This window comes from Camelina sativa, chromosome 5 (assembly GCF_030686135.1).
Source record: "Camelina sativa cultivar CO46 ecotype springtype chromosome 5, ASM3068613v1".
NCBI lineage: Eukaryota > Viridiplantae > Streptophyta > Magnoliopsida > Brassicales > Brassicaceae > Camelina > Camelina sativa.
The window spans coordinates 23,200,115-23,225,612 of NC_141884.1; the positions used below are offsets into that span (position 1 = coordinate 23,200,115).

At 31.9% G+C, this 25,498-nt stretch overlaps 3 protein-coding genes across 18 annotated transcripts; 1 reads left to right on the top strand and 2 right to left on the bottom strand.

Moving 5' to 3' along the window:
• Positions 1-628: 628 nt before the first annotated feature.
• On the bottom strand, positions 629-4,993 carry LOC104787241 (amino acid permease 1). Its single transcript, XM_087450627.1, has 6 exons — positions 4,277-4,993; positions 2,774-2,867; positions 2,415-2,629; positions 2,068-2,210; positions 1,336-1,563; positions 629-1,243 (listed from the first exon to the last, which is right to left on the bottom strand). Exons 1-6 carry the CDS (start codon positions 4,623-4,625, stop codon positions 815-817), a joined length of 1,458 nt encoding a protein of 485 aa, XP_087306753.1. The 5' UTR covers positions 4,626-4,993; the 3' UTR covers positions 629-814.
• Positions 4,994-11,155: 6,162 nt separating this feature from the next.
• LOC104715835 (uncharacterized) lies at positions 11,156-17,397 on the bottom strand. 2 transcript variants are annotated; one of them, XM_087450629.1, is made up of 4 exons: positions 17,031-17,397; positions 14,123-14,182; positions 11,665-13,736; positions 11,156-11,587 (listed from the first exon to the last, which is right to left on the bottom strand). In XM_087450629.1, the coding sequence occupies exon 3, from the start codon at positions 13,661-13,663 to the stop codon at positions 11,942-11,944; it is 1,722 nt and encodes a 573-aa protein (XP_087306755.1). In that variant the 5' UTR covers positions 13,664-13,736; positions 14,123-14,182; positions 17,031-17,397; the 3' UTR covers positions 11,156-11,587; positions 11,665-11,941. The 2 variants fall into 2 exon arrangements, with proteins under 2 accessions (XP_087306755.1, XP_087306754.1); XM_087450628.1 differs by lacking the exon at positions 17,031-17,397 and adding an exon at positions 13,834-13,890.
• A 1,119-nt stretch (positions 17,398-18,516) lies between these two features.
• Positions 18,517-23,158, top strand: LOC104787242 (uncharacterized). Of its 15 annotated transcripts, none has more exons than XR_015557429.1 (15): positions 18,517-19,133; positions 19,242-19,574; positions 19,686-19,771; positions 19,931-20,085; positions 20,186-20,439; positions 20,541-20,595; positions 20,687-20,905; positions 20,996-21,129; positions 21,215-21,401; positions 21,487-21,546; positions 21,633-21,884; positions 21,977-22,258; positions 22,344-22,527; positions 22,611-22,661; positions 22,754-23,158. XR_015557429.1 is itself a non-coding variant. In XM_019245978.2 (15 exons), the coding sequence occupies exons 2-15, from the start codon at positions 19,402-19,404 to the stop codon at positions 23,054-23,056; spliced, it is 2,394 nt and encodes a 797-aa protein (XP_019101523.1). In that variant the 5' UTR covers positions 18,517-19,133; positions 19,242-19,401; the 3' UTR covers positions 23,057-23,158. The 15 variants fall into 15 exon arrangements, 10 of the variants coding, with proteins under 10 accessions (XP_019101523.1, XP_087306761.1, XP_010511082.1 ...); XM_019245978.2 differs by having other exon boundaries at positions 21,977-22,235; positions 22,322-22,527; XM_087450635.1 differs by having other exon boundaries at positions 18,764-19,133; positions 20,687-20,882; positions 21,977-22,235; positions 22,322-22,527.
• Positions 23,159-25,498: the final 2,340 nt, after the last annotated feature.

Sequence of the window (25,498 nt, forward strand, 5' to 3'; positions counted from 1 at the left end):
TCCTTAAAAGTATCTACCAAAACACGCAATCTAAATGTAGATAGAATGCGAAAAAACTCATTTGGATTATGTAGAAAACATAGCTAGAGATTACGAGATTCGATATTATAACTTTGCAAATGTTTATGGTTGTACTGTATCTTGATCAAAGCATATGTTAGAAAAATATATATTTTTTTAAACTAACGGTTGATATGTTACATGTCAGCGAATTGTTTTTCCTTGTCCTTTTGTATTCTAGTATTATGGTGGTTACAATTCTAACATTCACCACCCCCCCACAAGTGTCAAGCTGGAAATGACATTTTGAGAAAGCCACTAGGCTAGCTATCAACTCTTGTCAAATTGTCAACAAAATATTAAAAACTTTAAAGAAATTGTCTGACCAAAAAAAAATGTAAGGCCTTGAGGCCACAATATAGGTTAGTAAAAGTCCACAAACCAAACTATTTAGGGCCTACCAGAATTAATCCCTTTTACTATGCCGTAGGAAACATTATACTCATTTTGGTCTCTCAGCCCTGCGATTGCTAAGATATCTTGTGTTTTAATTCGATCTGGTCTCAGAATAGTCAAATATAGTAAATGTGTGTTTATATGCTACTATTGTTTATATGACTAAAGTAAATTTGCAAGAGCTGTGACAGCTCATATGTATTAGATTGAAAACGGTAGATACAGAGAGATTCATGTAGTTTCATCACCAATAAAGTATTCTCATTGGATTTAGACACCAGATATATTAAAAGAAAGACCAAACTACTACATATATATATTTTTTACTCTCCTGACGACTCTCTCATGGTTCTCAAACTCACTCATGGACAGTCCGGAAGGGCTTGTATGTCTTGACACTACTTATCAGTCCGGCGATGGATCCAGCCGCAGCTAGTAGTGAAACGATCAAGCAAACATAGCACATCATTTTCAGCGCAATCCATCTAGCAGAGTACTTCTTAATCTTGGTCTGTGCAATGTGCATCTCCACAGGGAAATAAACAGTTAAAGGCCAGAAGGAAGCTGCTCCTATAAGACCCAAGATCGCGTTGAAGAAAGGGAATATCATAGCTACCACAGTTGTTACAACCACATAAGCTGTCCTCCACACCAATCTAAAGAGGCTGATGTTGAATTTTCCAAGGACAGGTACGTTTACTGAATATTCAGCAGTGATGAACTTGTTGTCTGGATAGTTTCTGTTGCATTTTTTCTCTACAAACTGGAAGATCGGTTGCGCGAACACCTGAAAATGTTACGGTTCGTTTTAATTAGCTAACCGAGAGAAAGCGCCAATGAAACCCTGATCTAGTCTTTTTTTTTTTGGTTTTTGGTTACCTGATAGGCACCAATAAGATGGGCAGCGATACAAGCGTTTGCAAAGTCAACTAGCCAATAGGGCTCATAAAACCCGAAATCTGTAAGGAAATCTCCAGGGGCATCGCTTCCAAATGCAGCATATCCAAAACATCCACATAAGATGTAGAAAAATGTGGTTGTTGATACTCCCACAAGACTTGCTCTTTTCATGGCTTTGTTCTCAGCTGGGCTAGATCTTAGTGTATCCTGCAAAAAGCATAAAACTTTCACGGGTTAGTGATACAATAATCAAACTGTAAATTTTCTCTTGGTTAATTTGTAAAACTATTCTTATTCAAACTGTCACTACCCAGTCCACATATGCTCTATATGGTTCCAAATACCGTACACTACAAGTCATTAAATGGTGAAAGCTACGATCATTAAGTGACAAAAAAATAATGAGTTGTAGTGTCAACTCAATAAGCTAACGCTGTTGATAAGAATATCATATCATTGTTTGTTGTGGAGAAGAGATTGACAATATCTTTGAGTGCGACTCTTTGTCCTTAATAAGCACATGTTTACCTTTAAGCTAAAAGACAGATTCTTTACTTTTTGACTCTTTTGGGTAAAGCAAAAAAAAACAAAAAAAAAAAGTGGTCCACAGGGAATCGATTGTCATTGTCAATAATCTCTAACCACAATTCTATTAAGAGGTTCATATCCAAAGCTAATAAGACTCAAATGAAATTGATGGAGATAACTTGCCTGAATCTCAATGAGAACTGTGGCGTAAGCATAAGCGAACGCTATGTCCCCAACCGCTTGAAACGATCTCCATATCTTCTGAGCTGCGGTTACATCAACTCCAACCGCTGTGCCCGTAATACTTGTCTTACCCACTTTCCCAACTTTTCATATATAATAACATATTTACCATTAGTTTTGTAATAGTTCTTATGACTATGAATAATAGATAAATTGGTGTGCAAAAAAATCTTGTGCAGGTTGTGTTACAACTATTGATATAGATACTTTGCAAAATACAATATAATAACGAATGGTTAACAATTGAAATTTTGCAACTAAAGAAAAGTTATAAAAATTGTATGTACCTGCGACATACGAAATGGCTAGACCAATTCCAATAGTTGCATAAGTGAAGGACATGACCGCAGCCATAATGGAAAGGAAAGAGAGCTTGTGAAAATTTGGGATCTGGCTAAGAATAACCTGAATGATCCCAAAGACAGCCATATACGGATAATTCGATACACTACAATCCGCCTGTTTCCCTTTATCGTGGTAACAGTTCGCTTTCCCGACCGCTCTGTTTGAACAGGATTATGAACCAACATCAATATTTTTTCACAGCTTCTATAAAATCTTGTCACCCCTTTTTATGATAGGAAAATTTAAAGTTTTTGTAATGGTTATAAAGTAATAACATATTCACATTGTGTAGTTGACTTACACCAAACTAATAGAAGCAGTGATGGTGTAACCAACAGTAATCCCAATCAGATTCCCATACTGTGCCACTCCACAGAGCTGCACTTTCCTACCACCTGTCATATTACAATAATTGCAGAAATATTATTTTCCGAGTCTATTTTATCTATTTAATTATTACTTCTGTTTTTTGTAACCTATTAATTAATTTTCTGTTTCATAAAGTAATTACAAAACACTCCACGGAACTATGTATAATAATAGTATAATCTATTTATTTCCTCCATCAACATCCAAACACCAACAATAATGCTAATACTACAAAAATGGTTGCCTCATATGTCAATATATTCTTTAAATTTTCTGTTTTCCTTGGTTTTCACAATTTTGGATCACTATAAACAGTCCAAAAACTTAATTAGTAAATATTCAATTTGACAACCAGCTAAAGATATTATTGATTGACTAAAATAAGTTTCAGACTAATTAATTATTTCCAACAACCATAGTGTATAATTACTTCAGAAAGCAAATAGAGAAATTTGTGGCAATTATAGTCCACGAGTTTTTTTTCCTTGAAAACCAAAATTGCAGATATAAAAAGGTAACTGAGAAAAAACACAAAATTCATTTACTACAGAGGCACAAAACTCAATTTCAATTTGAACTAGACAGAACAATATTTTTTTTAATGATTAAAAAACACCAAATAAACACAGGGAAAAAAGTTGTTTCATCAGAAATCTTTGTGAAAAAAATAACCATGAATCATGAATTCAAGATTCATTTCAGTTTTTTTTAATATAATTTTAATGAGTATCTTATGAACAACTCAAATTGATGCAAAACAGTACTGTCGCTTTTGATCGACATCAATCTTTAATAATTATTAAATTTTGCTTTTCTAACCACAATAATTCTTCCGACAAACGTCATCCTAAACTAAATATATACTCCCTCCGTTTCAAAATATAAGATGTTTTGGAGAAGTTTGTTGTTTCATAATATAAGATGCTTTCAAATTTCAATGCAACTTTTAGATTAGTTTAGTATTTTATATTATGCAGTATTGTTTCTGATTGGTTGAACTTATTAAAAGTAAAGACTTCTTAATCTGCGTGTTTTGCTTAAAACATCCTATATTTTGAAACGGAGGGAGTACTACACAAAGTACAGTATCTAATGAAACAGATCCATACCTTAAGGAAATAAACCTTTTTCACAAAAATGAACATTTCCTAAAGAAACCTTTTTTTGACCCAAAAAAAAAGTGTAAAAAAAACAAATTACAAGAAAACAAAAGATATATAGAATCTTTCAAGTCATGGTAATAAATTGGTGTACAAAGTCAAGTTTCTTTTTTTGTGTTCGCTTTCTGACATATGACAAAACATTTCATATTTATTTATACTTCAAAAACTGAAGTTGGTGTAAAAAGTGAGATTGTTTTCCATTTTTTCAGTTTACTTTAAAAGTAAAAAAAAAAAAAGTTAAGAGTAAAAAAAAGAAAAGAAGAGAACCATACCGAGGTAAGCTTGAACAACCTCCATGTAAGTGTAGTTCCTTTTCCCGGTGACGGGATCCGGCGCACGGTAGCAATCAGCAAGCATGGTAGAAGTGAAGTAAGTGATGAATGAGAAAATAAGCAAAATCGAAATCCCTGCGATCCAACCAAGCTGAGCTATAGCCCACGCCAAAGACAACACTCCGGAGCCTATAACCGCCGTGATAATATGCGCACTAGCCGTAAGCCATGTCCCTGTACGCTTCTCTCTACCATCTTCATCGACGTTCTTTGTCGGGTCCGAGATGTTGTAGGCATCGCCGGACTCCGCCGTGGAGTGGTTGTGTTGTTCTGTGTTGAAACTCTTCATAGTGAGAGCCAAAGAAGAAGAAAGAGAGAGAGAGAGAGAGAGAGAGAGAGAGAGAGAGAGAGAGATAGAGATTAGATGAGATGAGAAGAAGATAAAATAAATGTTTTAAGTGAGAGAGAGAGAGATGAGAGAGTAAATGAAGAAGTCTAAGTATAGTCAACAGATTTGTGTTTACATAATATCATATATATAGACTTACTTGTATATGTATATATAGACTTACTTGTATATGTATATAATGGAGTTTAGCATATATGCCAACGAGACGTATACGTAAAATACGTGTTCGATTTTTAACTTTTTTTGTAAATTGTTTTTATTTAATATGGTTTTCGGCTTGGGATGTGTAAATTGCTTTTGGCTAGACTTTGAGACCACCTATGGGGGGACGATTTTATATTCAGATTCTGTAATAATTGTTCTTTTTCTCTGTATGTTAATTTCAGTGAATTATAGAATTTTTTTTTATATATATTAGAAATTTAATAAAAAGAAGAAGAAGAAAATAATACTACTATAAACTATTATTTTTAATTATATAATCTAGAAAAAAATTCAAATGTTATAATTTCCTTTGGAAGAACTTCAAACTTATAATTTTCAAAAGATACACTTCTAATTTTCTTTAAATGTTAAATTCTAAAACATATCTTAATAAACAAGTTATACTGGAATCAAAGTAAGAAAATCCATGGTTTTGTATTTGTTATAATATTGATAAAAGCGGATTTTAGCATTTGAACCATTATTCTTTTATGTTTTTGGAGGAAAATGAGATGTTTATATTATAGGCACTAAATGCCACGAACATTTGGGTTTCCAAATTTCTGTTCGATGGAACCACAATAGAACAAAATTCATATTTTCATATATATAAATATATATATATATATATATATATTCAAAGATACGTGAAAGCTCTATGAATTCGCTAATCAACGAGTTGAAGAACATCAAATTTTGTTTTTTTAGGATTGTCAAAATTAGTATTACAGATCAAGAGTTATGGACGTTAAATATGTAACAAATAAAAGTGAACAACCAATATAGATGTATCTGTAATTCTATAGAGACCAATTAACACTTTAATTTGATGTTAATATAATTTAACACTTTACTCTTCTTTATGAAATTCACTTTTTGATTTTCGAAGTTGCCACGCTCATTATTGAGAGTCTGAGACATATAAATTAAAAAGAGAAAATGCTGCAGCAGGTATGCAAGAATATGTCCTATTAGGTGGTCTCCAATTTTTTCAGATATATATACATATATATATGTGTCATGGTTTTCTAAGAATAATTCAAATATTTACTGGAGATGAAATTCTGAAATATATAGAACGTATTAGCTAGAAAATATTGAAAAACGAGATAATCCGAACATTCACGCATAGATACCAATTTTCATAAATCCATATATAATGAAATTTAGATGGATTCACAATTTAAAAGAATAATAGAAATCATTCCAGAACTCTCTTTCTCTTTATAATCCTTCCTCATAGAGTTAGAATTTAGTTTTGTGTATGTCTACTTGGTCGAAAAGTTTAACATACATTTATAATAATAATAAAAAATCAAAATTTTGAAAGGTGTACCTTGAGAGCTAATAGATCTTTGAGATATTAGTGAATAGAACAAGTAATCTAAGAGTAATGCATTAAACAAAACAACTCAGTAGACGGTAGTTTGTTTAATCATATATATATATATATATATATATATATATATATATGTCGACCAACAAAAAAACTCTTGGTGTCTCTTAGACGAACTATATAAAAGAAAACTCTAACCAACAATAAACAAAGTTGTTTCACATATGCCTTTTATTAACCACATCTTTCAAAACATGTTTATTGTATTAATCAAATTTCATGTATTGAAAAATATTAATCAAATTTCAAAAATATATTTGCGACAAATGATTTATACTATTTTTCAACAATTTATAAGTGATATTCAAATTTATTAATGTCCATATCTTATCTATGTACGATGAAAAGAATAATAAAATATCTTTATTGATTAGATAAGTTAAAATCTTTAGAAAAACTTGAGAAAAGAGTTATTTTTTTGTTTTATAAAATATTACTTATAATGGAAATAATAGTATAGAAACGGTATTAATTCTGATTTATTTGATCTTCAAATTCTGGTTTTATATGTTCTAACAATATAAAATTTGAGAAAAAAACAAAACTTTTGAATTTGATGAGTAAAAGTGTGTTGATCGAAACAAAAATAAACTGATGTAGGGTAAACGTGTAATATGTGATGGCTATTTTTCCTACAAGATTACTTTATCTTAATTATTACTGTATTAAATAAAGGTTTCTCATGCAGCCACATATATGCTCAATCTGGTCAATGGCAATGCAAATGCACTTTTGACAGTAAAAATGTTAGACCGTTACTTCTTTGTTCATGTTGCTTCTTTAGAAACAAATGTTGATTAATTACTTGTACATTATAGTATTGAAAAGAAGAAGAAAAAACAAGTTGAAATTTAATCTCTGTTAATTAATTAATACTAGTTCGGTTTAACTAGTGTAGTTTCATTACGCAAAAAGACAAAAGAAAAAAAAAACAAATAATTTATCTAAATATCTTCCAAACAAAACAAAATAAAAAACTTATATAATGAGAGACACTGTACTAAAACTTTAATTAAGATGCCAATTGTGAGTAAGCGAATTTGAAAACCAATAATTAGAACCATTTATAGTTTATTATTTTTCACCTAGCTCCAACACGTTTGAAGAGACAACTTGTTTCGATTGTTCCGTAAAAAAATTTCAACGAGATGACCCATAAATAATTGAAATCGAAAAACAAATGGCTGATTTTGTTTTTTATTGGTCAAAGGCTGATTTATTTTTATAATGATTAACAAAAGACTTCTTATGTGAAACCTTGACTTCTTTGTCTAACAGTTACGTATTAGGTATACTCACATAATCACATGGTTTTATTATTTCTTATGCAAAGTTTTAATAATTTTTAGAAAGATTCAAGATTTAAAAGAAAACTTTAATAAACCATTAATGGCATTTACTGAATCTTACAACAGATGGCATAGGGAGACAGGTGCCTTCTGTAACGTCTCAGAATCTGAGGTTCTTTGCCTAAAAAATCAAAACTTGTGGTGGTGAATCTTCATTTAACGCATAACTGAAACACCAAAAAGCTGTTAGGTCCATGCAAGATAATTAAGCCTAATTAATTCAAATAATTTATATTATTTAATTATTTAAAATAATTAATGGTCCTGAAGAATGTTTTATGTGACCTCTCACGAGTTGCCTCGTATTTGAAAAGTCTTTGTAGTTGAAGATTGCTCTGAAAGAAACAGTTATATTCGTTAATCTGATTTGAAAAAAAAAAAAGGAAAAAAAAAAAAAGAAAAAAAAAAAAAGAAAAAAAGAAAAAAAAAGAAACAGTTATATTAATATGTGTATGTTGACTATGTACACGGATGGAGAACCAACCGTAGAGTATGAGTATCCCCAATTGTAGATCATTGTATAAGATATTTTCTTTGTCTATAATAGTTTTTAAAATGTGATATAAATCTGATAGGTCAATAACAGGTTTTGATGTGAGTTTTTTTTTCTTTTTTCTTTTTTTTGGTACTATGCAATCAGGTCAAAGATTGAATTTCCCCGTCTATGAATTTTTTATTGTGAACCTTTGATCACACTATAAATTATTGTAATTACTAATTAGAAAACCGTGTCTTGTGTATAAGAAAGGAGGGTGTTATTAACTACAATAACGCTTTTATCACCATCCTCTGTTTTGGAGAGAACTTCCCCATCCATATTCTCTTTTTTTTTTTTTTTTTTTTGTCATTGTTGAATCGAGAAGGCCCGATTCACTCAAATTCTATTACGCGGGGTAACGCGACTTAATGAAGTCGAACTCCGGTGGAATCGGTCGCAGAGGTGGGATAGTGTTGTAACCACTTGACTAAAGACACTTCCCCAACCATCTATATTCTCTTTTTATGGAAAGCTTTTTTGAAAGGCTGGCCTTGAAACCAAGCATATTTGAACTTCCCCACCGTTTAATCGCATTTGTTTATTGAAAAACTAGCATTTTCTAAGGCGTATTAGTTATTATCTTGAATGTATTTTTTTTATCCTTTATTTTACTTGTTTTGGTCTTTTGTGTGTTTGAAGGCCGGATTTTGTTGGCAAGGTGTGTTCAGTTTTTATGTTGTAACCACATTCTAAGTTTAATATAAGTTTGGTGACAATAAAAGGAGGAAATTGTGAAAAGAACTAACAAAACTAAATCCAGAACAGTTTTAACTCAAAGGAAGACAATAAGTTTGGTTGGCATCATGGCATGGTCATGTTAGTTATTCAAATCCAAGGAAGACAATAAGTTTTCAAATTTTGATTTCAATGCTTATATCATTTCCTTTGAAAATGTTGTAGTTCTTAAAGCTATGATCTTTTGTTTTAAAACATTTTCAACAACTTTGTCAGAAAAAAAAACATTTTCAACAATAAATGATGGATGATTTTTTTTTTGGATTCTTTTCTGAATTTTGTGTGGTATAGTAGTGTGAGGCTGTGAGCTAGCAGAAAACTATGATTTTATGCTTGGATATATGGTCGTGAGGCAATTTCTATGCAACCGGCATTGAATAAACTGAAATCCTAGTACTTGTAGATTATATATAGTGTTGGGATATGATTACTATGATATTTCCTATAAATATGCATTAGATTTTGTAGTACAAAAGAAAAATGGAAGTATTGTGTTAGAGAACTTTTTCTTTTTCTTAGTATGTTATATTAATTATTCCATCCGTTTTAAAATATATGTCGTTTAAGGTTTTTTCACACATATTTAAAAAATATTTAATTTTTTTTTATATTATCCTTAATTAATGTGTTGTTTTATTTGATGTCATCAATTAATAAGCTAAAAGAATAGAGATAAAATTGTAAAATTTGTCAAAAACTTGTGTTGGAAACATAATACAACAACTAATTTAACACAAAAATTATTCTCTAAAACTATAACTAATAAAAACGGAGAGAGTAATGTTTATCGTACATGAGAGAAGAGCAATTTTTTCTTGAAATTTTAAAAGGTATGATGTTTAAGTTACAATTCATTCTTTGGAACAGTATTTCATTTTCCTCAAAATATGCAAATTTCTCTTGCAAAAATATTTGCTTCTTCAAGAGAAGCATAGTGAATAGGAAATGGTGTTCCCACAAGCTTTAGCATGTAAATGATTGGAGTCCGAGCCTTTTTTTTTTTATGTTCTTTGATTCTGGTTCCAGTAAAATAAGTTCTCACACTTAGGTTCAAGATATTCCAAGATTAATGTTTAGCAATCATCATATGTCCATTCTCTTTTAAATGATCTTATTAGCTTAGTCATTTTCTTAGTGCCTATCTTTGTCAATTTTCCTTAAATCACATCACATTATCTATAGGCTAGCTTCTTCGTTTTAAAAAAAATATGATTTAACCTTTTGCAAAGAAAAAAATAATAATAAGGAAAAATAAGTATACATATGCACTAAAAAAAAATGTAGATTTTGGAAGTATATGTACTCGATGCACCACTACAATGATACAATCTAACCCCGATCAGCTCTGTCATCCTAAGGTCAACGAAGAATTAGATAACAAAACAAAAATGCTATGAAAAACAGTCATTTGTCATTTTTAAGATGTTCATTTTGGACGTGACCATCTCGTCACTTTTCGAATATATATCATGGGTGTGATCCCGACTTATCATTTTCTCGCTTGTGGCAATATGAGTTTTAACTTTTGTCTCCGAAATTTTATGGGTTATTTGTCGGTTTATCCTATCTTCAGTTATGTTGCATCTTTAGATGCTTTAATATTTGAGTTTGTAAGCTCTAAATTTGTATTACTCCTAAGCTTTGTAACACATTTGGTATGAATGGATAAGCTTTATAACACATTTGGTATGATTGGAAAACAATACTTTGGCCCGAAAAAAATTGTTCATTACATGTAATTATACTGTATATATAGCGTAAAAGCAATTAATTTCTTAAACTAGCATTTAATGCGGTTGGCTACATCTCCTTCAACAAGAAACATGCACAATCCTTCCATTTAAAGGATAAGTGACCGACCTCAATTTATAATTTACTCTATACAAATTACAACCTCTATTCACATTAGTTTGTTTGAGTCTAGAATACATCTTTATTCACATTTAAACGCACATATATTTCTGAAAAAGCATCAGTCGATCGAATCTGTTTTATACAACATTTGTTTTTTCGTGCTATGTTATAGTTTTATAGCATAGCTCTAATAAACTGCTGTATTATCAAGATTATAATTTTGCAAAAATTTATACAATATTTAATTTTTCGTGCTATGTTATACATATCTAATATAGCTGTTGCGAAATGCTGTTTTATCTTGTTTACTGTGCTATGGTATATTCTTTTATCATAACGTTTACCTGTACTTTTATAGCATTTTCTGATATGTGATTATAGCACACATAACCTGTTTTATAAAATCTCATAAAATCTGATTAATAAACGTCTCAGATCCAAAATACATAACAAAAGTCTCAAGAACATCAGTTTACCATCAAAGTCTCAAGAACATCCAAAATAAACAAGCAATCTCAAGTACTTAACATTACACAATAAAACCATCAGTTTAAGACATAATGACCTTGTTCTCTGGCCAAGCAATGCAGGAGCTAAGTGCATCTTCAATAATCTCTATTTCATCGGATGGCCTCCAAACTTTTACATTTTTCACCTTCACAACATCTATCCACACTTTAACTGCATTAGAACCCAAGCGAGTAAAGTGAACCTTATGTTCTGGATCATTTGTTCCCCATCGTCCTTCAGCCACAACCCTATTCTTTTCAGTTAAATCCATCAACTTGCACTTCTTATTCTCCTTGGAAATAACTTTATTAATGCGCTGCCATGTTTACAATATAAACCATCAGTCATCATATAATTAACAAAAACAACTTCATAACATATGAAAACACTTACTGGAGACTTCCTGAGAGGAGACTGTGATGGTAAAGTATTCTTTATTGGTGATATTGGACCCGTTGCATCATCAACAGGAGACTCAGAACCAGATGCAGACTTAGAAGACATAGATGCAGATTTGGCCTGCGATGCAGCCTTTGAAGCTGTTGCTGAAGTTTTGGACTCTGTAGCAGACTTAGAAGCTGTGGCTGCAGACTTGGCCTTTGATGCAGACAAAGAAGCATGTGATGTAGCATTCTGACCAGTTGGAGTTGAGGGATTTTCAAAATCAACCTTACTCAGGCCAGTTGGAGTTGAGGGATTTTCCACAATGCAACAATGTGGATACAATGCTGTGAGTCACATTCTTTTCTATGTGCATTACATCCAAATTATGCCGTACTGGTAGATCCTCCCAATAAGGCAGAGTAAATAAAATGGATCTTTTCTTCCACCTTGATAACTCATCTTCATCTACTTCTACTTCCTCATCTTCATCGGATTCACTTTCATCATCATCACTGTCAAACACTGGTTCTTTATAGACAGTTCTCTTTCTCTTCATCCCAGCCTTTTTCACATTTCCGAAATCATTTTGGAAGTTTTTCAGATTCTGATGAACTTCATGACCAGTTAAAATTCTTGACTTTCTCCTATGCTCAACTTTTCCATCAAACCAAGTCTTCTTTTCCCTATATCTGTGTGTTGGAGCCAAACCTTTTCTATGACACATGTAGACATGTTTCCTGCTAAACTTCAACCACATACTATCAGTATTTTTCCCACACATAGGACATCCCATTTTACCTTTTACTTTACAACCAGCAAGATTTCCATACGCAGGAAAATCACTAATGGTCCAGAGAAGCATTGCCTTTAGAGTAAATGTACTTTTACTAAAAGCATCATACGTTAGCTCTCCATTCTTCCACAGATGATTCAAATCCTCAATAAGAGGTTCTAGGTAGACATCAATATTATTACCTGGTTGTTGTGGACCAGGAATCAATAATGTCAACATTATATTCTCCTTCTTCATACAAAGGTGAGGAGGCAAATTGTAGTTTACCAATAGCACAGGCCAGCTACTATAATTACTATTCTTCATGTTGAATGGATTAAATCCATCTGTGGACAGCCCAAGCCGTATGTTCCTTTCTTCAGCTGCAAATGAAGGATACTTCTCATTCATCTGAGCCCATGTAACAGAATCTACTGGATGTCGAAGTTTTCCATCAGTGCTCTTGTTAGTGTAATGCCACCGTAAGTCCTTAGCCATGTCCTCTGATCTGAACATTCTCTTCAGCCTTGGTATAATTGGAAAATATCTTAATACTTTCTGTGGGACACCTTTCTTTACCTCATTAGTCCGCTTATTAGTCTTCCACCGTGAAGCATTACATTTGGGACATTTATCAAGCTTCTTTAACTTCTTTCTGAAGAGGCAGCAATCATTAACACATGCGTCGATCTTTTCATATCCCATATGAAAGCTCTTTAAAAATTTCTTGACATCATACAATGATGTGTGAAAGACATTACCATCTGGCAACATGCTTGGCAATGTCTGAAGCAGTTCATTGAAGCTCTTATCCGACCAGCCATTATGTGTCTTAATCCTAAACAAAGTCACAATAGCCGATAACTTGCTGTGGTTTGAACAGCTAGGGTATAGTGGGGTTTCAGCATCCCGGATCTTTGCAAGGAACTCATCCTCTTGTTGGTCCTCACCCTCTGCAATCTCACTTAAGTCGCCCACAGGTTGGTCAGCTAAGTCACCTCTAAAAGCCAACTCTTGATCAAAAAATTCAGCAGCTTTATATAACTCAAAAACTTCCTCATTCCACTGAGTTGGTTTACTTTGAAATTCATCTACTGACTTCACATCTCCATGATGATACCAATCACTATGCACCTTGTATGCCTCATCCATCCCTCTTATTACAAGATGCTCAACCACAACACTGTTTAACTGTCGTACTACATTACGACAGTCTTTACAAGGACATATTATCATTTCTATGTCACCTAAAGCCGCAGACACATCCCTTACAAATTTCCAAGCTCCACTTTTATAACCAGGATCAGCTCTTCAATGGATAATTAAAGAAAAAAATCATAACTAAAAGAACATCTTAAAGTATCCAAACCCAAAATAAAACCTAATTATGAAATATAATTCCTTACCTGCATAGATGCACCCATGCCTTGTCCAACATTATATGTTATAATATAAATTTTAACCTTTATAGATAAAATAGAGATACATATTATACAAAGCTCACATTAAGCAACAATTCAGACAATACTGCACTACTTCAGACACATACAGATGCTCTTAAACCAATATCTAACTGTGTAAAATCTCACTAATCTAATCACTATTTATACGAATCAGACTCAAAGGACAAAACATAGCAATCACCAATATTCGTGTGTAATAATAATGTTTAACTATTGGTTGAGTGATACTAACCTGTTGTGTGAGTACAGAGAAATGAGAAGCTTCAGTTCCCCAACATTTCAATCACCAACACTTGGGAAAAAAAAAAAATCGTTCAGTTTATGAAGGCGCAAATACTCAAATCCAAAAGCTATTTTTGAGTCAAATCTGTAAATAATCGAACCCTAACAAAACAGATGGATTCGAAACTCCACATTCTCAAAATCTGTAAATAATCGAACCCTAAAAAACAGATAACGAAATAAATCTAGATAAATCGAACCCTAACAAAACAGATAACTAAATCTGACCCTTATCGAAATCAAAAGCTGTTTGAAATCACAAATAATCGAAACAAATAACGAAATTAGGAGGAAGAAGAAAGACATGCCTCAAAAATGGATTCGAGCTATCAATTGCGATGGATATGGAGATTTAGGGCGAAATTGGGGCTTTTCACAAACGGCGAAATTGGGGCTTTTCACAAACGGCGATAAAACTGAAGAATTGATAAGAAATTTAGAAGAATTTGAGCACACACAGAGAATTTAGAAGAAGAAATCTTCTTAGGTTGAGCTTAGGTTGTAACGAGAGAGAGAGAGAGAGTGTGTCGAGTTTTTGGGTTTTTTTTTTATTTGGCGATTAAGTGAATAATTTCACTAAGTATTGGCGGACAAAAGTCACTTTTGTTTCCCGCTACATAATTTTCCTATCATAGCGTTAATAAGATGCTATTAAAAAGTAAGCGAAAAAAAATCTCATCTTTCATAGCAGTGACGGAAAATGAGCTATATCCGTCTGCTATCAATGTACATATTTGTTGTAGTGTCATTAACATCTTCACTATCTTTTTCATTTTAAAGTTAAAAATTCACCATCATCGAAATGAAAAACCACAAAAGTATTTTTAGATTATTAAACGATAAGCTCCCATAAGAAGTTGAATAATTTGCATCATTACCAAAAAATAAAATAATATATACTATTTTTGTCGTTTTCAACTGTTATAACAACACGTCTTCCTAAATCTAGTATTTTTCAACTGTAGTTTGTGATGACGTTTTGTTTTCTCTAAAAAGTAGTTGTGGTTATCTAGAGACAAAAAAAAAAAAGGTTCATTAATTGATCTCTGAATCAAGGACACAATTCGAGAAGATAAATAGGTAGAAGAAATCAAATCTGACGTCGCAACATATTTTACCAGAAAAGATTTATAGCGATACCGGTAAAAGATATAAAATAAAGTGGCTTTGGCATTGCAAAAATTGGCAAAGTAATTGACCAAACGAATTTTCATTCTTTTACTTTATTAGTGCAATGTCTATTTCACTAGCTCTATATACTATACGTGGGAGGTTCATATTATTTATAAAATTTTACGAGATATAGGACATTATTTTATCAAATTCAAAGACACGTGAACGAGTTTGGCCTATAAAGTCGACCCCACGGAAAATAATTCCAAATTATCAACTTATACAATGATTTCGAGTATGGAATAAAGAACTTTGAATTTTGTATGCCAATTATTTTGGGGGAATCAAAATTTTCGTAGTCGACAACCAAAATGAATTTTTTGAATTGGAGCTGATAAAAATTATGTTTATAAATAAATGTATTCAGAGACACAAAAACAATTAAAAATAAATGTAGTAGAAGTCGACTTTGATTAAAGTTAAAATAAACTGTTATGTATTGTGTGTGAGACAACTAATTCTGAACAAAATGGACGGTGTATATCGTTAAGTAACTTTAGTGCCGACTTCTTGGAAAGTTTAAAAAGTAAACAATAGTCACAAAACAATATAATAAAAAGTTTAGATAATAAAATTGGTTTTACAAATATTAGAAAAGTAGTTCTTGGATTCTTATTTCAGGTCATATCACCAGATTTTCTGAACGATCACTCAGACCCGATCAATGGAGTAGTTTGAACACGACTCACATAGTACTTTAGTTCATGTTAATTTAGTCTTTGATACTGATTGATTTAATGATTTGTTACATTCATTTAAAATTATTTATGAAATTAATTTTCTGAAAAGTTTCAATGTCGTTGAAAAGCAAATTTCAAACTGTTTGGTTGACTAAGAAAATAAAACTAAAAGTAGTTTAGAGAAAATTTATATTCAGTAATTCAATTTATAGAATCAATATATGAATGTGAAATGTTAGGAAAATACTTTATTTAACATTTTCTTTTGTATATTAATAGTGTACAATGTTAATGTCCAGTATGTCACTCTATCTATATATCTTTTTTTTTTGTATTACAAATTTATGTTAATTGAAAATGATATGTTTAATTTCTATATGGTCACAACATAACATGTGAAATATTTTTGTTAGAATATCCATTTATAATATAAATATATGATGTTCGTACAGCTTTATAAAATGTAACGTTGGAGTAGCATGGTCTAAAACGAAACTGCTTAGTGGTGGTGCTTTTTGGGTGCTCCATTATCACATGGGTAAGGTTTTGATGTATGATTTACAATTATGTTAGGTTTCGTCGTTCGGGCCGTTAAACTTTTTAAATTATGATATGGTGTTGTAATATCCAAACATATAGCCACTTTATTTGTTTGCTGTATATCTTTGCTAACCTTAAGTTACGAACGTTTCCAGGTTTACATTATAGCAACGAAATACAAATACTAAGGATAAAATTTTCTAAAATGTTGTGACAAGACTAGTGTTCAAAAGCCAAACTTAGTTGAAAAAAATTATGTATCTACAAGCAAGCACCAATAATACAAAGAAGAATGGTTCTATTGTGACATAAAAAGTTGATATAAAACACTCAATATTCAAACATCTTCCTAGTGAATGATAAAGAGAAGAAAGTGTTCTCTCAAAGCTTTTTTGCATGAAGCCGGTTATGAGAAAATAGTTGCAAATAATAAAAGAAGAATGGTCGAGCTCGAAGTTTACTTACCGATATCACTGATGTCACATTTACCGATAATCGGCGTTAGTGAAGAAGACACTTGTAAAGCAGTGAAAACAAGTTACGACGAGCGACGATTGGCTCCTTCTAGACCAAACTCGTCGTCATAGAGAAAGAGTTGGTATGAGTCAATGAGTCGAAGAAAAAAAGAAGAAAAAGAAGAAAAAAAATAAGAAATGAGCATAGAAAGTTTGTGGAGTATGTGATATAATTGTCCATAAGACTTTTTTTAATGCTATTTGAGGGTATTTTCTTGTATTATTATTGTTAATGTGTCATAACCCTAGCTTAAACTTGTATGTTGCATGTTATTGACGCCTAACAAAAAAAAGAAGAGCTTAATGAAATCAACTATAACTAGCTTATCTCATCATCACTAATAAATATGAAGTAGTTGTTACAATTTTTTCAATTCATACGCGATCACTTTGAAATATCACAAAGTGACAAGTATCATTTTAAAAAAGCGGTGCACAAAGTTAAGAGTTTAGAAGTTTTTTATATTGGTAAGTATATCGGCGTTGTTTAATACCTAACTTCGTTTGATACTAAAATATGTTCAAAGGCATCTTTAAAAGACCAAAAGATTAGACGATGTACCTGATGTTCAAAATTCTGTTTTATCCAGAAAAAAAAAAATGCATGAACAAGTGATATATATTAGAATAATGAATAAAATTGTATATGGACCATTGTAGATTCCTTCACAATTGAAGAACAAAGTGTTAGAAAGAGACACATCTTTTTGTAAAGCTAAATGGAGAATATCGTTAGCATCACGAGTGGCATGGCATCTTCATCTATTTCCCCCGTCAAGTTTGTTTAAGCAAGATAATGTCTTAATGTTCTTTTCAAACGTAAAATCTAAATATTCCATTAAAGATTCTTTGCCTATTTTGTCATTTTATTAATTTAGTAGATAAGAACGTGTATTGATCAGCCCATCATGACTTAACAAATGTTTTGCATAAGGATCTCTGTATGTCAACTCAACATTAAGATTGCTAATATAAGGGGGTGGTATTGGTTTGAGATTTATGAAGATTTTTGAAGAGTTCAACAAAATCATAAAAAATGAATAAGTGAAAGATTGTTAAAGATTGCTAGAGAGTTTTGTTGATTAGTTTTCTAAAATCTTGTAAAGTCCTCCAAACAATCCCTGTATTTTTATGATACTTTCCATGACTTTATTTTGTAAAGAAATGGTCTAAAATTATGAACCAATAACATAATAATTGAACTCATTAACAATCCTAGATTTTTTTGTTTTAATTGAATAACACAAAACTTTTAATGACTTTATAAAAGTCTGAATCCAATAACCCATATTTGTTAAGATTTTAAATGACTTTTTATAAATCACAAACTAATAACACTAAACTTTAACAGAGTTTAACAAAATCTTGATCTAATAACAACAGATTTTACATAACATTTAAAATCTTTAAAACTCTATTCAAATCTTAAACCAATAACCCCACTAAGATGTTACAAAACAGTACGTAATGTATATTATTTTTCCCCCTACGAAGTCGAATTAACATACATAATTGTATAAGCTCTTCGAAGATAGTCAGATACACATAAGGATTTTCTACAATATCACAATTTAACATTTTGACCCAATGGTTTGGGTATAAAATAGCGGCCCATTAAGCATAACCAAAGGCCCAAAACCAACAAGTCAAGTTATCCGAAAATTAGCGAGTCAGGATTTTTTTACCGTACGAATCGAAAAAACAAGACAAAGCTTGGATCGAAGAACATGGTCTCCTTCTCTCGTATGAACGAACATTCGTCCTTAAAGACTCGACTAAATTTAATCAAATCTGAATTAAAGTTATAATTTTTATAACGTTTAAAAGCTCCCCTCGATTTGCCCGACAATAAATTTTTATTCTTGTACCAATCACAATTTATAGCCTCTCCCCAGATCCTTTTCTCCTCTGTTCTTCTCTCCACATTGTTCTTCAGTGTTTTGTCTCATCATTGTTCTCTTTTCCCAGAAGCTGGAACATTACACAAATCTGGGGTTTTCTTTTTTATTCGTTTCTGTAAATCCGTCAGATCTTGATCGAAGAGACCTTACAGGTTCTGTTCCTGCTCTGTTTTCGATTCATTGCATTTAAATTGATCTTACAAATGATGGGTCTTGTTTTTTTTTTAAAAAAAAATTGTGCTTATTGCTTTTATCTTCAGGTGCTGTTAGTATTATTGTTAACCCAAAGTGGAAGGGTTATGTAAAAATGTTTTTTTAGTTTGGAAGATTTATAGAGAGAGATGAGATTGATTGAGGATACTAAAGAACAACAAAGTCAAAAAGATTAAGAAAGTGATGTGATTAGTTTTTGGTTCACATATGATACGCCGTCTTAGATGGTTAATTGGATTGAGTAAAAGAAGTAGGCAAGCAAAGGCACTTGATGCGAAACCTTACATTGCAACGGTTAAGCCAGTACTAATGGTTGATACGGTTCAAGAGATTGCGATTTATATCCACAGGTTTCATAACCTTGATCTTTTCCAGCAAGGGTATGTAAAAACACTTGTTATGTTTATTCTGTTGACTATAAAAAAAACTCAAGTTTTCTACTTTCTACATTCTTCTTTATAAGTTTCTGATTCTTTTCATTCTTCATTCAGATGGTATCAAATCAAAATCACCATGAGATGGGAGGATGGTGATAACGTAACTCGTGGTATTCCTTCACGAGTCGTTCAGTATGAAGGTGATATATAGCTTTTCTTATGAATAAGTTACTACTGCTCTTTGTACTCTAATGTCTTTGTTGTTATGCCTGTGTGATTGAGCATTCTATGACTACTATCTGAAATCTGTATTGTTAGAGATTTTAATTTTAAAAGGAGGGTTCTTTTTTTTGTTACAGCACCTGATTCTGGTTCTAATGATTCATATGGAGTGTGGAGGATAGTTGATAAAGATAATAGTTTCTTAACACAGCCCTTTCGTATCAAATATGCAAGGCAGGACATTCGTCTGTGTATGATGATTTCATTTACTCTGCCACTGGAAAGATATGAGGTAGCAATCTCTACTTATTACGAACGGGCAGCACTGAATGATAATCATCAGGTGTCGATATTGTGCTTATAAAGTTGTGAAAATGATTCTGGATATGCAGGGGTCAGCTACGTCTGCTGCGATATTAAAGTTTGAGCTTATGTATGCTCCGTGTATAGATAACGAGTCAGGGAAGCAATTAGATGCTTCTCCTCTTGCAGTTCATGAGTTCCGTATTCCTCCTAAAGCTCTCACAGGCTTGCATTCATACTGTCCAGTGCATTTTGATACACTTCATGCGGTTCTTGTCGATGTGAGTGTCCACATCACTGTATTGAAATCTGCTGCTTACAAACGACCTGCAAGTCTATCAAGGTTAGTCTACAAAATGTTTCAATTCGATGTAATATTATACTTTATTTTCTGCTTTAAGTTCATATTTTTATTTAGTTGATATGTCAAAGTGTTTGATGCAGTGGCGTAAGTAACAGTAAAAATGTCAGTGGCAGCACTGCTCAATCATTCAAGAAAGTATGTGCTTGTAGTTCAGTGGTTTAATATTTTTTGCATTTGTCTATAGAAAACGTCTTATTCAATGGTTGCCAACTTTTTTGTCCGCTAGGCACTTGGTCTGCTTGCTTCTGCTGACAAGAAACTGGTGTCATTTGTTAAAGCATTACTTGGAGCTCGTGATATTTTACTCGAGGATATGCAAAGACTTAGCGAGGCAGCTGGTCAATCATTAGACTTGTCTGACTTTGTTTCAAATATGAACAATGTTCCGTTATCTAATTCAACAGTTGACGGTTCAGGACAAGGCAAGGAACAAAACAGTCTTGAGGTCCTTGCTTTAATTTTGATGCTGATTGGTTCTTAATGGATTATTCTGTATCATTTTCTTCTTGCTTATTTCTCCATTCTTTTGGAACAGAAGTTGAATATCACATTTAATGTAGCCAGTGATGAGTGGCTTCATGAATTACCAAAGGATCAGCTATCCCGTCTATTCCACTTACTAGGCACCCAGCTCCATTATCTTTGGACCACGTTTCTAGGATTTCACCGGTAATTCCTTTACATTCAGTGATCTTCTTAAGTTGCAGGCCAATATTGTTTCTTAAGCAACATTTATCTCATGTGTCCTTTTTAGGGATAATCACACAAAAATACTGGAATATGTTCGTGATATCTGGACTAAAGATCGGAGAGCTGAATGGTCAATATGGATGGTGTATTCTAAGGTTGAAATGCCTCATCATTTTATAAATAGTGGAATGACTGATATCTTAAACCAGAGTGCACACAAAAGACACTCAAGCGTGTTGAAGTTGAATGAAGTGAGTTAGTCTTCTGTCTCTCTGCTTGTTAAATTTTGTGAAACTACACAAGCCTGGCTCATCCTATTTTTTTGCTCTTGTGCAGCCTGCTCAAGTTGCAGCTACCCGTGCTGAACTTCACCGTCGAAGTATTGCACAGATGCGGGTTTGTTCTTATCTGTTTGGTTTAGTTCTCTCTTTGGTTTATAAACTCTTGGTTTTATTTTTGTCACAATACAATTGTTGGTGCAGATTAACAACCGTTCAATACAAGACATGCATATACTTGGAGATCCTATGCGGGTTCCCATTGTTATTATTGAACGTGTACTGAATGCACCAAGACGCACTTTAAGTGATAACTCGTATTTGAGACATGTGGATCTCCTCGATTCTAATTTGCTTAATGGGAACAATGACGAAGCGGACAAAACAAAAGCTACTACTAACTCCCAGCAAAGTGCTCGTGAACTTAAAATCGTTGTATTTGTTCATGGTTTTCAGGCAAGTATCTTCACTTGGACTCTTGTTCTTTCCTTTTCGATCTGTTTTTTTCACTTACGTGATGGAAAAGTGTTTATTATTTGTTACCATAGGGGCATCACTTGGACTTAAGGCTTGTTCGGAATCAGTGGCTTCTGATAGATCCGAAAATAGAGTTTCTCATGTCCGAGGCAAATGAGGAGAGAACACATGGAGATTTCAGGGAAATGGGACAGAGGCTTGCGCAAGAAGTTGTTTCTTTCCTTAAGAGGAAAAATGATAGATATGCGAGACAAGGGCAATTAAAAGGAATCAAATTGAGTTTTGTTGGGCATTCCATTGGTAATGTCATCATCAGAACAGCACTTGCCGGTAATAATTCTTCAAAAAATCTGGTAAATATCAAATGACCCTTAGTTATGTTTTTGGTGTTTATGCCATTGCTTTGTTGTTTTCAGATAGTTTAATGGAACCATACAGGAAGTTTCTACATACATACTTATCGCTCTCGGGTCCGCACTTGGGTTATCTGTATAGTACAAACTCCTTGTTTAACTCCGGGCTTTGGCTCCTGAAAAAGTTGAAGAGTACACAAGTTATTCACCAGCTTACACTCACAGATGATCCTGATCTCCGTCATACTTTCTTTTACAAACTCTGCAAGGTTAGAGAACTATACATCACCATGGTTTTCACAGAAATGCATCTTTGTTGTCTGGTTCTAAAAACTCTGTTGAATTCTTTCAGCAAAAGACGTTGGAAAATTTCAAAAATATAATTCTCCTCTCGTCCCCTCAGGTATGCTTCCCAGTTTGAAACTTGATTGTGTGAAGTTTGTTACTAGTAGTTGATCAGATTAGGAGACAAAATGTGACTGTTATGTAATGCAGGATGGTTATGTTCCATATCACTCGGCAAGAATCGAATCATGCCAGCCGGCTTCTTTCGACAGCTCGAAAAGGGGAATAGCCTTTTTAGAAATGCTGAACAATTGTTTGGACCAAATACGTGGACCGGTCCCCGAAGCACCACATCAGCAACGGGTGTTTATGCGCTGCGACGTTAACTTTGACACAACTGTGTATGGTCGTAACCTGAACTCATTCATCGGACGTGCTGCTCACATCGAGTTTTTGGAGTCTGATATTTTTGCAAGATTCATAATGTGGTCATTTCAAGATCTGTTCCGCTGAACTTCTTTGCCATATGAACTGTTGTATATTAGCTATATCAATAGTTTTGTCTAAAAAAATTTTTTGAAAGAAAACTTTATATAGATAGTTGGTTACAAGCAATGCCTTTTTATTGCAAGTAGAAACATAAGCTTCATTTGTTGGTACTCAATCGTTTTCAAGTTTGGGATCTGCACTTCTTTGCAAAAGAACAGATGGGTTAGAGGTTGGGCCGCAAGATGATCTGAACTCTAAATACTGCAACATTCATGGTAGACTACAAAACTCTTTTATATGGTTTACATTATTTGATGTTTAATTTGATTTTGAGGAAGTTATGATTTATGGTCAAATTGTCCCAAATTTTACTCAAAACCATGAGATTTAGAGTCGTTAAAAATTCAAAATAATGCTTTCAATAATAGTGAATTTTAAAGTTGATTTTTAAATATTTATGATGATTGTGGTTACAAACGGAGCCTAATAGTTTTTACATTTTATGGTCAATAAGTTAAAAAATATTAAGGAAAACCATAAGTCTTACAACAACATGAATTTTGAGGGACGAATAAACAACATTAGCGAAAATAAAATGAACTAGATCAAAGGCACTGATAAGTGATAACTCTTTGGCCCGAAGCAGTATAATTAAAATATTTTTAACTACAAATGTCAATCGTATTTAAATATACCATATTTGATCTTGTGACGTCGCTTATGACAAGAAGTCTTGATTAGGATAATCAATTTTTTGTTGGTACATATATAAATATATAATACAACTCTTGTACAGTATTATTTTGCCAACCATACCTTAACTACAAAAATTAGTCCATGGTGATCCAATTTGAATATAAATATAACACCTTATATTTTGAATATGAAGAATCTTTATGTATCATTTTAATAACATAAACATAAATAAAAGTGAAAGAAAAATATATAATACCTAGAAACATCATCACCATGAATTCATCAGAGTGAAAATAACTAAGATTGCAACACTCGTATAAGCAAGTCATAAACATGTATAGCTTTTGTATTGTAAATAGTTTTTTTGGTAAACCCAACATATACAATTACTAGAATTTTTAGGGGCGAGAAATAAAATAATTCTACAGTTTATTTGGTGATTTCTTAATGCGCTTGTTTATTGGAGAATTCTTTATTTCAATATAGTATCTGTCATGTTGAATTTATTTTTATATAGTGGAGTTCTGATGATTGTGTTTCATAATCATTGATTTTATATCAGATTTTGTTTTATGATCAGATCTTGATTGTACCAAATAATATTAGATCGTTATCACATGTTAACCTTACCGTATTCTACTTTAAATTTTACTATTATTAAAAATATTTTATGATTGAATTTTTAATGGTTTTAAAAAAATTTCTTAGTTAAAACACACAAAAAACTAAATTTCATGGTTTTAAGCGAATTTTGAGACGATTTTATAATATATCATAACAACTTTCTAAAATCATGTTCAAATTCATTATAACTCAAATCATTTAAAATATAGAATTTCATTCACCCCTTCAGATTTCTGTATTTTTAATTTTAACTCATAAAGTCACTAAAAATCTAATCTTCAAAATGTTTCCAAAAAAATATATTTTAAATTAGATTAGGTTAGGACCTGCGTATAGGCGGGATTTTAGTTAAAATTTGTATATCCCGTGTAAAAGAAGTAAAAAAAAAAATGGAGAACAAAATTAGATGACTCATAGTATAATCAGAAAATGAATTATTTACAATTCTTAATTTTTTATTATTTAGCTTTCATTTGATTTTTCTCACAATATTTTCAAATATTTTGGTTTTCTTATTCCTATTCGATTTTATTATTCCTATTCTGAATAAGGTTTTCTATTTTTTTATTGTTTATATTTTTAAATTTTGACCAATTGATAATCTTATTCTTAGTTGACTTATAGTTATTTTCTTAGCATGCAAAATTTGTACTTCTTTGCTTGTTGTCTTTAGCTATTTTCTAAATATTGGAAGAAAAAAACTTAAATTAGAGAAAAAAATCTAATAATCATAAGAACCTAAAAGAATTTGATATATTCATGCTTGATCAAAAATAATACGTTGTCAACAATTCTGTATGAAAATAAACATTTGGTTATGGCCTTAGTAACTTAGTTACTTGTTTATAGAAAAAGACGTGTGGCCAATTGGAGAATTAAGAAAAAAATATATGTGCCCAAAAGAAGCTAAAAATAAAATAAAACGTTCTCTGTCATTATGAACCTCATAAAAAAAAAATAGAACAGCTGTGTAGTATAGCGATACTATATAATTTCAGACAATCTTATAAGACATTAAAAAAAATTGTTTTATATATTTGAAATTCATTGGTGATGATGTAATTGATGTAGTGGTATAATAATATTTGGACACATGAAAAGATTAATCATCTTTTATCATTTTCTTGACTAGTTCAGTAGATTTGG

What these genes read in the sequence shown, in the direction of transcription:
- LOC104787241 (XM_087450627.1), bottom strand. Translation starts at nt 4,625, where the DNA reads ATGAAGAGTTTCAACACAGAACAACACAACCACTCCACGGCGGAGTCC. An exon ending in AGCCATTTCGTATGTCGCAG is followed by an intron (nt 2,211 to 2,414) that starts GTACATACAATT and finishes ATATATGAAAAG; the next exon opens with TTGGGAAAGTGGGTAAGACA. An exon ending in ATCTTATTGGTGCCTATCAG is followed by an intron (nt 1,244 to 1,335) that starts GTAACCAAAAAC and finishes TAACATTTTCAG; the next exon opens with GTGTTCGCGCAACCGATCTT.
- LOC104715835 (XM_087450628.1), bottom strand. Translation starts at nt 13,865, where the DNA reads ATGTTGGACAAGGCATGGGTGCATCTATGCAG. An exon ending in GCATGGGTGCATCTATGCAG is followed by an intron (nt 13,737 to 13,833) that starts GTAAGGAATTAT and finishes TATCCATTGAAG; the next exon opens with AGCTGATCCTGGTTATAAAA.
- LOC104787242 (XM_019245978.2), top strand. Translation starts at nt 19,402, where the DNA reads ATGATACGCCGTCTTAGATGGTTAATTGGATTGAGTAAAAGAAGTAGG. An exon ending in TATTTGTTCATGGTTTTCAG is followed by an intron (nt 21,885 to 21,976) that starts GCAAGTATCTTC and finishes TTGTTACCATAG; the next exon opens with GGGCATCACTTGGACTTAAG. An exon ending in TCTTTTACAAACTCTGCAAG is followed by an intron (nt 22,528 to 22,610) that starts GTTAGAGAACTA and finishes GAATTCTTTCAG; the next exon opens with CAAAAGACGTTGGAAAATTT.